The 13,962-nt window shown below is 43.8% G+C and overlaps 1 protein-coding gene across 9 annotated transcripts in view; it reads left to right on the top strand.

Annotated features, from left to right (window-relative positions):
• The window catches only part of ZFHX3 (zinc finger homeobox 3), a 718,852-nt gene that overhangs the window by 693,430 nt on the left and 11,460 nt on the right, over positions 1–13,962 (top strand). For all 9 annotated transcript variants that reach the window (XM_075838516.1, XM_075838515.1, XM_075838512.1 and 6 more), the window contains 3 exons: positions 11,558–11,665; positions 11,832–11,956; positions 12,052–12,252. In XM_075838516.1, the coding sequence (XP_075694631.1) occupies positions 11,558–11,665; positions 11,832–11,956; positions 12,052–12,252 (434 nt within the window). The remainder of the gene's footprint in view (positions 1–11,557; positions 11,666–11,831; positions 11,957–12,051; positions 12,253–13,962) is intronic.

Here is a 13,962-nt window from a genome sequence, read left to right as displayed (position 1 = left end):
GTTACTGTCAGACTCTGATTCCACCAGTTGTCTCCCAGTGCCCGGGCTCCTCCTCTCTCTCCTGTTCGGACTTCATGGAAATGACGCTTTGTGTGTGAGGGTGCGCACGCGGAGAGTCTGTATCTCATTAACCCCATCATTTGGGCCTTTACCCCTCTCTTTCTGTGGCCCCCTCTGTGAAGCATCTCATGTCAGTCATGTGTGCATACAGCTCCTTCACACTCAATATGTTCCCTATTGTCTGACTGAGCTGTAACACAATAATACAGATACATGCCTCTTCAATGCACGGCACAAGACTTTCACTACGGTCCTTGGCTTTGCACGAGGCTGATAACCGCACCAAAAAAAAACAAAAAACTATAAATTTATGCACGTTTTTTTTGTGCCCGATAAACACACGACCACAAATTCTTACACGAGATTTTTTTCCTTCCTATTTAAAGAATAAACATACTTATATTATTTGTTTGCCATCACGTATATAGCACCAACATCAATGTACACAGTTTGTAATCACTCAGGCCTCATGCACACATTTTATACGGCTTTAAAACAGGGATCCGCAAAAGTCGGCTTCCATAGGTGGTCCGTTTTTTTGTAACAGACTATTGAATAGAATGGGCGAGATTAATCCGCAAAAACTGACAAGAATGGGACCTGCTCTGAGTTTTGTGGATCAACACACGAATCCGCAAAAATAATTGATTGGGCCTGTGTGCTATCAGATAAAAAGACGGATAGCGCACTGAAGAAAATGTTCAACTGTTTCAGCTGTTTTGAAGGGGGTGCAGCGCTCGTACGAGCGCTGCACCCCCTTCATTTCTACTTGCTCACTGTGAATCATCAACACGGATGTAGAGGTGATTCACAGGTATTGCAGTCTTTTTTCATATTCACTTCAATGGGAGAAGAAGGCTGCAATACCCGTGAATCGCCGCTAAATGCGTGTCGAAGAGTCACAGTGACCAAGTAGAAATTAAGGGGAAGCAGCGCTCGTATGAGAGCTGCACCCCCTTCAAAACAGCGGATCGGCGGGGATCCTGGGAGTCAGCTATTGATGGCCTATTCTGAGCATAGGCCATCAATTTTTGGGGACTGGACAACCCCTTTAAGGTTTAATTTCATGGACGTCAATGAATTTATCAATATATTTTTGGTGTGTGGGAAGAAACTGAAGAACCTAGAGGAAATCTTCATAGGAAAAATATACAAACTCCAGAAACCCAGTGCTGCAGCCTGCAAGACAATGGTGTTACCCACAGAGCTGCCAGGCATAGATCATGCCCTAAAAATAATACAATGCACCCACTTTGTATCAATGGAAATGAACAGATAAATGTCAATGTTTTTTTAAACGCAGTAGCAAAACACTCTCTTGTGAACCCGGCCTTAGTGGTAATAACTAATGTGGCTTCTCCTTTGTTTCTTCTGGCTGGCACCCTATTAATCTGCTCCTACCAGGCAGGGGTCTTCAGTATTCATGCTTTCAGGCAGAGTAAGATGCAGACGGGAGGAGAGCGGGCGCTGGAATGTCAGCAATGCCATGCAGCCTGTTTCTTGTTTGCTCTCCCCTGCTCCGAGCACAGTGACTTAGAAGAGGATATGAAACTCCTCATCCTACTCAATTTAGTTTTTATTAAAGTGTTTACTGGGTAATTCTGGCTTCCATTTAATCTGCCCCTGGCTATTTGAGGGAGGTAACAGGGCAAGGTTGGGTTGGGACAGAAATATCCTTTATTAGTCCGACTTACTGTTTAATCTTAGCTTTGGTCAGGTGGCTTATATTCTAAAAATGTCTATGTACAAAACTGATTTGTTTTGGGGCAAATTGCTACGTGCTACTTTTTATGTACCATCTAAGGCTTAGTTCACACAGAATTTTGTGACGGGCAGAAAAAAATCTGCCTCAAAATCCCCTAAGAAATTTTGAGGCAGATTTTGAATTGCCAGCGTTGTTTGACACTTTTTCCCACTCTTGTTGCAGCTTTTTTTGGCCCCCAACCGCTGAATCAAAGGCAAAAAAACGCTCTGAACGAGCTCTGTGAAAACCGCTGGAAGAAAAAGCATGCCTTTTTTTTTTTTTTTGCGAAAAGTCAAAAGCCATCCGGGGTAAAAAAAACGCTTTTGCTTCCCAATTAAATCAATGGGGTGGCGATTTGGCGCGTTTCTTTGCGCTGATTCCGACGCGGATTCCATGTCAAAATCAGTGCCAAGAAACTGTGTGAACTGACCCTAAATTATTCTATTTATTATTTATATATACTGTTTTTTTTCCTCATTCCCTTTTATCACCTTTATCTTGTTTTTTAACAATTTGTTATGCCGAGCTGCATGCACATTATAGGATTTATATCTCACAAACAGGATTTCTAATTATCTCATTTATTCATCACATTCTTGTACCAGTCTGTGAGATGATACCGAGGAGGGGTGTGTGAAGTTAGTGCGGAGCAGGTTTCATGATCACCTCACATATCTACACTTCTGAGCATTTTCACAAACGTTTAGCTTCTTTTTAGAACATTTTAAGGGGTTTTCTAGGTGTTTTTACATTATTTTCTCCAGAAATCATCTGCCCATTGTGCCCAAAGTTTGCTTACTAACCCTGTACCCAGAGGCGTAACTTGAAGCTCCGAGGCCCCAATGCAAAACTTATAACAGGGCCCCTATCTACCATATATCATTTATAATACTGGTGTCTCAGACTCCAGGACCTGGTTGCGACTGCTACCTCTGCACCCCCTATAGTTACTCCCCTGCCTGTACCCTTTAAAAAACCTGATGCCCTTACGCGTTTGTGCTCCTGTAATCTCGTGTGTGCATCATCCGTGGTGTCTTGCTCTGTACACCCAGCTCCTTCAGCGCTAATGCAGATGCATGTACTATGTGAGAGCCTATGGAGAATGCGGTCACGTGACCAAGCGGACGTGACATCACAAGGACAATCTTTACCCGCAGCCATATTGTTTACGTACGGCTGGTGCATTCAACACAGATCTTACCGGAGGCCTGAATTATTACATAAAATATATTAATACGTTTCTTCTTTTCCTACTTTCTACTGAGAAAAAAACACAATGGCTAGAAAATTTCTTGAAGAGAGTCTTAAAGGGATGGTCTGTTTCAGAAAACAACGTCTCATTTACATATGCTCTGGGTTCATGTGTTATCTACTGGATTTTGGAGTCTGAATCTATTGACGGGGGTCCTGATATTAGCTTCACGTACCCTAATGGAAGTGATAGAAAGTTGTAACCCCTTTGCTTGACCTACCAATTGGCAGGCATGAGCGTGGCGTGGGCACAAAGTACTTCATATCTAGTCAAGGTCACCTGCATTCATAGCGAACCGATGGGCTGAATATTGCATCAGACTGAAAAATGGCTGCCACGTCTGCGTGTGTGTGTTTGAAGGCTACTCTTTAATTATAGTCTCTGTGCCTTGCAAGCTCCTCAAGTCTGGAAGAATGCAGACTCTCTCCATGTACAAGTGGGACAGTTCATTCACCCTCCTCCTTCCCCTCACATGTTCTCTCCCCCACCCCCACAGTCACTCATTTCGTCTCCCTGCGCAAATTGAAAACGACTAACCTTGTCATATTTAGTGCAGTGCTCACAGCCGCTGCCTTCCAGGGCTAATCAGGCACAAACATATTCGCAAAGTTGCTAAGCTCTGTGCTGTCTTCTAAGCATTAAAGTGTCCTGTCTGCCTGGGAGGTCACTCCTATCTTGGCTGTGCTGCTCATGTACGGCCAGTAATATTGATTGATTAATGTATAAAAAGCACCAAATCCATTTGGTTCTATGAAACGGAGCAAAGTGCATTCACTCGCTTGGAATTTTCACCTCATCGTTTTGTTTGAAGGACGTGTATGGGCCGATATTAATATACCATAGGATTTTTTTGGTTTGTTTTTATGTTTACTTTCAGCAGTTTCGTTTTTTATTCAATTACGCTTTGAGAATTTGGCTCATTTCAGGTTTTGTCTTTTTGAACAGTTTACCTGCTTTGTTCATATTGTCATTTATATCATCTAGATACATTTCAAAGGGAATGTAGCCTTTTTATTGGCTAAATCCGTATCCCTGGTCAGCTTTATCAAAGTCAGTGTACGCCGATCAGCCATAACATTAAAACCACTGACAGCTGAAGTGAATGACATTGATTATCTTGTTACAATGGCGCCTGTCAAGGGTTGGGATATATTAGCAGCAAGTGAATAGTCGGTTCTTGAAGTTGATGTGTTGGAAGCTTGACAAAGGCCAATTTGCGAGGGCTAGACGACTGGGTCGGAGCATCTCCAAAACGGCAGGTCTTGTGGGGTGTTCACGGTATGCAATAGTTAGTACCTGCTACTGCACTAAGGAAGGACAACCGATGTACCAATGACGGGGTCAGGGGTTCGCCCATAGAGGATTGCTGTGCATGGGGAGTGAAGGCTAGCCCGTCTGGTCCGATCCCACAGAAGAGCTTGAAAAGTTACTGCTAGCAACTTGCTGCATTTGGGGGCTGTGTAACTGCCGACCGGTTAAAGTGCCCATTCTGACCCCTGTCCACTGCAAAAGCGCCTACAATGGGTACGGGAGCATCAAAACTGGCCCATGGAAGAAGGTCGCCTGTTCTCTTGAGTCATGATTTACATCATATGGACAGTCGGGTGCATGTGTGTAGCACACCTGGGGAAGAGACACATTATGGGAAGAAGACAAGCCGGCAGTTGCAGTGTGATGCTCAGGGCAATATTCTGCTGGGAAACCTTGTGTCCTGGCATTCATATTGATGTGACATGTGATACCTACCTAAACATTGCTGCAGACAAGTACCCCCTTCCCTAATGGCAGTGCCCTCTTTCAGCAGGATAATGCCCCCGTCACATTGCAATCATTGTTCAGGAATAGTTTGAGGAACATATAGAGTTCAAGGTGTTCTCTTGATCTCAAAATCCCACAGATGCCTGATTGGATGGAGACCTGGTGAATGTGCTGGAAAAACAAGTCCGATCCATCAAGGCCCCACTTCAAAACTTACAGGACTTAAGAGGATCTGTTTCTAATGTCTTGGTGCCAAAATATCAAGGAACCTTCAGAGGTCCTGTGGAGTTCATGACTCGACTGGTCATAGCGGTTTTGGTGGCACGAGGGAGACACAATATTAGACAGGCGGTTTTAATGTTATGGCTGATCAGTATATGTACAACTCACAATATGTTGTCTGTAGTTTCGCATAAGAACTTCAGGTAACCGTATTACATTGTTTTACCATTTGAGAGCCAATAGTGACCTCTATGTAGTGTTATAGCCCCACTTGCGGCATTTGTCCTTCAAGGGTTTGTCTGGTGACCTCTGTTATTATACCTGCTTCTTATACGCTCTATTAGGGCATGTTGAGGGAGTGGTGGATCTATCTATATTATCTAGGCAAGACCTTTAAAGTGATGAAGGATGTGTAATCCTAAAGTTATTTTTGTCTTTCTATATCATTTTTTGACCTCTCCACCCTCGTAAGACCAGATTTAATGTATACTGGCAATCGGTTGATTGTAAGAGCACCGGGCGAGGGCATCCACCATCGTTACACTTTAGATATTTTGCCACATTTGCCGGATCACACAGAATGGAACAGAAAAGTGAATTTTCTCCTAAAGCCTTAAGTGGGGAAGCCATGCTAATTGTAAATCAATGCATCTTAAAATGTACCATTGATCTGCAGTTAGAACTTAGAAGAGAAACTGTAATTACTGCCTGATTCAAGGGCTTTTATTCTTGGGTTCCAAGCAAAATAAATAGAGGTGACTGAAGAAGCGGCTGACTTCTTCATTAAAGTGCCACGCTTTGATTCTACATTGTTTCTTCTCATATTTATCTATTCTTCATTTTTCTCTATTTTGTTCTGAAAATATTAACTTATGTACTACCAGTCACCACTTGGCGTTTGCCCAAATAACTAACCGTGCAATGGAGTGTCCCCATCCTTCACCTGCAGTGCTCGAAATTATTATCCATGGTAAAGTCAACATGTGGACTGAGATTCTTTAACGGGGCACCACCTGGCATTCCTTGGCACGGGCCTTCATTTGGGCACACAGGTATATTTTCACGGCATAGTGCATGCTGGGAGTTCTGCTTGTCCCTCACACATTTGACGTTTGCACTGTCACAGTTTCCTAACAATCTTGGAACAAGTGGCAGCTGCTGGCTAGAAATTGATTTAATTAATTGCTATGCCAATAAGCCAGCTCGTTACGCCTGCCATTGGTTAGGAGAATGGCTAACAAGTCCACTGATCAATGGAGCCAATAAAGATTTTACTCATTAATGAGCAGAGCACTAATTACTGTTATCCAGTGACCAATTAGGCTTAGTGCCTCATATGCTGGTGTGCGCATTTACCGTTTAGCGTACAGTAGAGAAACGGCGGCGGGCATCTAGTGGATTGAAAACATGAGGGCACTGTGTCCCTGAAAGGGTAATTTGTCAGAATAGGGGCAGCCACAGGGATGTGAAAGAGGATTCTATGATCATGCACTGCACAGACTTCTCCATTAACCATTCTGTATACATTGTCACGTAGTGCAGCGTATAATGTTTTCAGTTGTATTTTTTCATCCATTTCCATAAAGGACATTTTCACATGAATGAAAAGAAAACGGCACCGTAACTATAAGGCTCTGTTCACATCTGTGTTGCGGCTTTCCGTCGGGAGTTCTGTCGAGATTTCTGTCACTTTCGATAGCAGGAGTAGCTGAGCAAGCAGTTCTAAATGACAGGAAGCTTGACAGAACCCCGACAGACACCATGATAAGTCAATGAGGCCGTTGGGTGTCTTCCGGACAACGATTCGGCTTACATTATAAACTGAAGCCATAGTGCAGATGTGATCGGAGCCTATGGCCTTGTGTTAGGCCGGATTCACACGAGCACATTACGTACGTAATGGGACGGAACGTATTTCGGCCGCAAGTCCCGGACCGAACACACTGCAGGGAGCCGGGCTCCTAGCATCATAGTTATGTACGACGCTAGGAGTCCCTGCCTCTCCGTGGAACTACTGTCCCGTACTGAAAACATGATTACAATACGGGACAGTCGTCCTGCAGCGAGGCAGGGACTCCTAGCGTCGTACATAACTATGATGCTAGGAGCCCGGCTCCCTGCACTGTTCAGTCCAGGACATGCGGCCAAAATACGTTCCGTCCATTACGGACGTAATGTGCTCGTGTGAATCCATCCTTAACCTCTTCTGTCAAGTTGAAAAAATTCTGTTCAGCTGTTTCTTAGTTTTGTCTTTTTTTGGGGAAAGCTGGGTAACGGCAAAAAGTTGGCATTACAGCCATCAAGCTTCCTCAGACCCCTTCAATGATAAGTCCGCCTATGCAGTTATGTCCGGGCAATCTTGCCATTCAGAAGTATGGAAAAGCTAAGTGACAGCTTTATTGGCCGCCATATTTTTTTTGCCACTTTTACAAGTGAGCATCAAATGAAATAGAGGATTTCTCAACAAGTTGACAAAAAAAGATGACTCTTTAAATGGTGAGCCGGTACCTCGAAATGCTGTGCAGACTGATTTACCTCATGTGTTTTAGAATGTGGTGTGAACACGGTAGAGCGGCTGTTTACATACAGTCATGACTAAGTGGATGTGCTTTTGAGTCCTGTCTATCAGACGGTGCGGTGTGGGTGGTTGGTGGATACCAAGTACTGCGGGCTGAAGATGATGGAACATATAAGCTTTTATGAAGTTAGAGTGTATTGAGGCTCAGGACTGGGATTTGTGGTGAGGCGGATGCTATTCAGTAAGGTCTCAGCAGAGTCCCCTGGAATCTGCTACTTCTCAACTTGTCTGCTCCTTCCCGTATTGACCTGGTCAGACCCCTTGTGAGCTCCCTAATTGAAAATTAATACAGGATCAATGCAGAAGGCAATTTGCATATTGATTATACACAGCACTGAATGCACCATATGTGTGGCCGATTGATCGAGAGTCTGAGACAGCTCAACGAAGCGAGACATCTCGCAGTCGGGGTTGTGTGGGTATGAGAGTTGCAGAGGATTCTCTCACCTATGTTTATAACACCTATGGGAGCAGGAGACAAGGCTGCTAACAACAGCGCTACTACTACTCTGGGTTTATCATTTCTAAATTGGGATTATGGGCGGTTCCGAATTCCTGGACTGATTTTTTTCTTTCTGTTGTTTTTTTTCAAAAGTGACATTTGGCAGTGGATAATGTTATAAAATGTTTAAAGGAATAACTTGAATTTGTGACGTATTAAAAGATGGATCTACTCACACATTCTGATAGATTCTTAAAAGGGGTTGTCTAGTTTGGACAACCCATTTTCATACACCCTATTAAGGAATTCTGAGCCAATAGAGGGGGGGGGGTCTCCTGTTCAGGATCCTTATCTTTTAACCAGAGCGGTGAGTAGTTGCAAAGAGCGTCTCTCTCTCTGGAGGACCTGTACTGTCCTACATTATATAGACAACCTATTGATATGAATGGACACTGTAATACTTAATTTCTCCTGTGGTGGCGCTGCAGGTAAAATTAACACTTACTGGCAGGTTTCCCCACAGATTACAGCTGATCGCTGGGGGTCCCAGCAGGGGGACTCTTTGTGATTATCTTATTGTCAAGGGATTCCCAATGCAGAGAACCCCTTTAAGAAGAAGCAGGTTTACAGAGGCACGTATCCTCCAAAATCCATTGCATCAAAACTGCCATTTATAACAGTTAATTGTATATTACTTTATATAAACCTTGTTGAGGGGAATCTCTGTTTGTGATAATCGAGGTTTACACTTGGTTACCTATAAGGCCTAGTTCACACTGAGTTTTTGGGCAAAGAAAGTGTGAACTAGACCTAAAGGTTCCACAGTGATTAGCATTTATACCCTACATTAGGTTTCTCACGAGTTTGTGTTTTTCCTCCAGGGGCTGACATCTAACCAGGGCAACCTTTATTTCAAGGTGGACTGGTCCCAGCTTTCCCCTTGGTGCAGAACAACAGACGCTTAAGCTTGCCTGACATGTTAAAAGAGGATAGGGTGTAAATTCCGACAAATGAAGCTACCAATTCTGTCTCTCAAAAACATTTTATTTTCTTAAATCAATCTCGAGCAGGTGTAGCAAGTACTATATAAAGTCCACACCATAGAGATGCAGTAATTGTGCATGCCCTGTGCTCCATTGTTTGCTTATCCGAACCATTGGAAGCTAAATTCTCGATGGTAACCCAATACTCCCAGACATTATACTCCCAGGTTCAGGGTCTGAAAACCTCATGCTGTCCGGATATTTCCTCCTAGGTATTAGACACGGGTTATGTCCTGAAAAACAGTCTGGCAGCGCTTGCGATCTCAGTCTCTGTTAGGGAATGGCGCCATTCCCTAATAGCGACTGTGGTCGCAAGCGCCGCCAGACTGTATTTGAGGACTCAACCCCTGTCTGATAAAAGTCTGAAGTAAGGCCGAAACGTTATTTCATTTGGGTTAATACCTATTATATGGATCAATAAATATCATATTTTGCAATAGTACGTTGCAGTGCTAAGTCTTTGCCAGATTATACTGGCGTGGAAGCTTACTTACGCACCCAAAGGAACAGAGTCCTAAAGGATTAGAACACAACCATTGTCTTCCTTGGTCTTGATACAATGTTTGGCAGATGTTACATTTGGACAATTTCTGGATCTTTAAGTTCATACATATTAGAGGAAAGTCGGACGAATCTGTCGATTTTGGCGGGATCAGCCAACTATCTAATATGTATGGGGGTTTTCCAACTCTTCTTCGACGGCAGATGAAATCCAACATGCCGATCTTTCGTTCCCATAGGAGATAAGCCACTGCCGTAGGAGTCCGGCGGCGGCCTATTCCCCCTCTACCCAATGTAAACACACGCACGCTCGGCCGAGCCTTTGGCCGGCAGCTATTGAAAGTGTATGGTCACCTTAAAAGATTCCTTACTGTACTTGTAGCTCAAGGATGGCTGGTGATTTGAATGGAGTGGCTTATTCATTAAGTAATAGTTGTAGAATACTATATGGTGAATATTTGTCATTGAAGCTATGCATATACTCCTTTATATTTTAGACCGGCCTGTAAAGCCTTTTACTTGTACCCTTATTTTTATTACTAAACCAAAGTAAAAATCCTCAGTTCCATCTTGTCGTTCTACGATAATCAAATAACGATGATGCCACTTGTAATTTTGTTCAGGTTCTTGACACATTACGTGCCTTGGTTTTTACATTGGCATGGCAGTCGCTATTGTCAGATCTATTTTTAAAGCCTTTATTGACACGTGCTGGCATACATGTATTGATTTTATACACGTGTTATCATGTGGATGGTTTTGTAATGATGTCGGGTGGTTCTCTATGCCCCCTCCCCCGGCAGGAGGGGACTCTCTAGTCCATGTCTGCCATTGTCCCACTGACATTGAAATTACATTTTTCATGGTGATTTGAACACGGGTATGTTTGAGGGAGTAAGAGATTCATTCTCGCCATGACAGGGCATAATAGCTTCACGCTCTGCTAGGAGCTGCCATACAATATTTGCCTCTGCTTAGGATGAGCCATTTTCCATACGGGGGTCTATGGGCAGATAAACCTACTCAAAAGAAGAAAGAAAAATCCTAAATATGCAACATTAGTCATGGTTATCCAACAAATGTACAGCTGTTTCACATTGCATTACCCCCATGTATATATGAGTATATCTGGTAATGAAGTATATAAAGTATCGACTTTTGGAATGAAACTAGAATATTTATACGTATACCGGTGCAGTCTCTTTTTACATTTATATGTATTTGTTTTCGAATTCTTTTTGTGTCATTTGTATTTGTGTGTCTTATTCTCGATGCAATGGGAATCTCGTCCCTCGGGGGGCCAGGTTTTATAGTCCCTGGTTTAGATTGTGCTGAAATTCATTCTGCAGCAAGGATGAACACTGTGTTTCCTCTACATCAGACATCATGACCTAGGAAGTCATTTAGTCTCTCCAAAGCCTCAAGTTCCTTGGCACGTTGTCTCGGCTCTCGTTCTCGGCCTCCCTATGCGAAGGATGACACCTCTAGCCCATATGAGGAACTGCACTGTGGCAGCGTCTGAGCAATTCCAGGAACACTATAAGAAAGAAGGCATTTTTCTGTTAATTTTCAGCTCTGCTGTGCTCTCCGAAAGCTTCTGAAAATAAACATCACCATCGCGCCTTTCTACTTCTAAAATGAATCTGGTTTCTTTTTGGGCTCGACAGCACTTGTTAAGAACAATATCGACTCAGAATTGGTTTCCAGACTGAGCTCTGCAATAAAGTATTTTGCATTATGGAAATGCAACATCTCATCAGATCATGCAGTATATTAAACATTGAGTTACACGCAGTCACTCTCTATAGTAAGAGCATAAGGATCAATTCACATTTGTGTTTTTACATGGAACTAAAGACTGAAGGAATTTTTAGGAGTCAATTATTGAACTGATCTGTTACTGTATAGCTATACATCTACTACCCCATCTTCATTTCCATTGCCTTTTTCTTTGCAGATGATCCGACCGAGGATGCAGAGGGCTCTTATGAAGCTGTTGTTGAACAGGAGGAAGCCCCAAAAGACCAGGAGCCTGAAGGAGCCACAGAGAGTAACAGGGGTGCAGGTAAAGAAGCCATTATCCACCCATCCAGTGGATATATAGTCTATGAATTCCACATGCAATGATTCTGCTTTTCTCCGCAACACAGTAGAGAGTTTCCACCAGTATTTAAATACGAACTGGTTAAGGTTTGATATTTATATTTTATTTTCTGAATTTTCTGTTCCAGCATCTTCTGTTCCCTCTGAGAAGGATCCTTCAGACTCGGTTCCGATCAAGCTTTCATCAGTCACCAGCACTGAACCTCCTTTAGCCAAGCGAGCAAAGTGTGTTGAAGAGAAGAAAAACGAGCAGGTATCGTCCGCCGTTATGGCTCTTTCTTTTTTTCCGTGCACTCCTTTGTTAGCCATCTTTTTCCTGCCCCAATACTAATAGCCTTCTCCTTTCAGCTCTACCAGTGTCCATACTGCAAATACAGCAATTCAGATGTGAATCGACTGCGAGTCCATGCAATGACCCAACACTCTGTACAGCCTATGCTGCGGTGTCCCCTGTGCCAGGATATGCTGAACAACAAGATCCATCTGCAGCTGCACCTCACCCATTTGCACAGTGTGGCGCCCGACTGTGTGGACAAACTTATTGTCACGGTAAGTGGCGCGCACGACCCCGTTTGTTTAAAACATTGGAGAGCTTCATGTGGTGCACACACATATATAGCATTGTAAAGAAGCATTCTTTTAAATGAGTGAAGGAGAGGATGTCCCAAGTCATTGGTAATGGTTACGGCACTCCTGTGCGCATGGGCTCCTTGCATTCACGTAATGTCCCTAATAATAACTCAGACAGCTCTCTGCAACCTGCCCTGTGTCACGTCTGTTACCACGGCAACCATGGCTTTGATTCTGCTCCATATCCTGCATCACTGTTTTTGTGCACTCAGTCCGCTCTGAGCATAGCAATTGGTCACCTCACATCACTGACCATATGCAGCATACTACCCACAGTCCCATACAGTCCTATGCGTGATCCGATCCCTGCTGACCACAGCATCCAGCCGTTTCCTCGCTCTCTCGATTGCCTTTCGGCCCCTTACCACCTTCTTCTCTAGCGTTTAGTCTCCGCTGTCGTTTGCACACAATTGCAGGGACCTTAAGTGGAAGCTGCTCGGCTCATGTTTGCCAATTAGATGGTGTAAATGCAAAGTGACCTTAATATCCTCCCCTTGCTAACGAGTTTTTCTCTCCAACCTTTGCGCTCTTTGTAATGGAAATATGCAGTCTGTCTGCAAGTGGGATTTGCATGTTGGACCTCGCCGACAGTCAGAGGGTTTTTTTTTTCCCTTTCTTTCCTGACCTCTTTCCTCTTTTCTTTGTCTGTGTCCTTAGCTCTCCCCTCACTGTCAGCCGCTTTTTCGCAATCTAGCCTCCGCACGCTACACCCCCCCCCCTTTTTTCTCTCTTCTACTTCATTTCAATATGGAAAGAAAAATAGCTGGGTTATAGGGCAGACCTAAGAGTCCAGCTTACACCTCTTAGACCCCAGCATGGTGTAAACAGCCTCTGAAAATGTGGCCATGTTCTGTCAGCTGGGCCTCCTCACACAATTAGCATGTAATTATCCTGTGTGATGGGCAGCCAGTGGAGAGCCAGCTGACACGTTGCATCGCTGACCCGCAAGTCAGAGATCAGTGGGCACACAGAGCAGTGCCGTGTGCTCCTTAATGATGCAATTTACATATCTGGCCAAGCAGCTGTGTATTGCAAAAGCCACGCTGTGCGATACGCAGGATATTATTTACACTGGTCACTATGTGCCGGGCAACTGCTATGGCACGGATGAGTTTGCTTACAGGTGTGCAGTGGGCACTTTTCTGGGCGCGCGGTCCTACCTAAGTTTTCATTCATGGTTCAATTGACTGTAGGTTGTTAGGTGTATTGTTTGCCAATTGTGTAATATCAGCTGATATGTGACGCTGGAGGCATTTGAGAGATGAGGCACAGAATAGGTAGCAGGCACATTAGACCTCTCAAAACCTGCCAGAATTCCAATCAGGAAAGATGATTAAAGTAGAGAGCAGACAACGTCTCCCGCTCACCTCCTCGTCTGCCGTCATTCACACTTGATTGACTTCAACCTTTCAAGTACAGAAGTCTTTCTCTTATTATTCAAGGCCAGGCAAGGTTTTCTAATTAAAGTGTATGAAAACAATTATAGAGCTGTCTTGTGGAGCTGGAATTCTCCGAGACTCTGCATACAGCTTTGCTCTTGCCGGGTGTGGGGATTTAGCGGACACATATTCCTCCCCTTGCCTTTAAATGAGAATATGTCCGTGCTTGTGATCCGGCTTGCCTCTTCCT

This window comes from Rhinoderma darwinii, chromosome 9, assembly GCF_050947455.1.
Source record: "Rhinoderma darwinii isolate aRhiDar2 chromosome 9, aRhiDar2.hap1, whole genome shotgun sequence".
Classification (NCBI taxonomy): Eukaryota; Metazoa; Chordata; class Amphibia; order Anura; family Rhinodermatidae; genus Rhinoderma; species Rhinoderma darwinii.
This window is presented reverse-complemented; position numbering and strand designations above follow the sequence as displayed.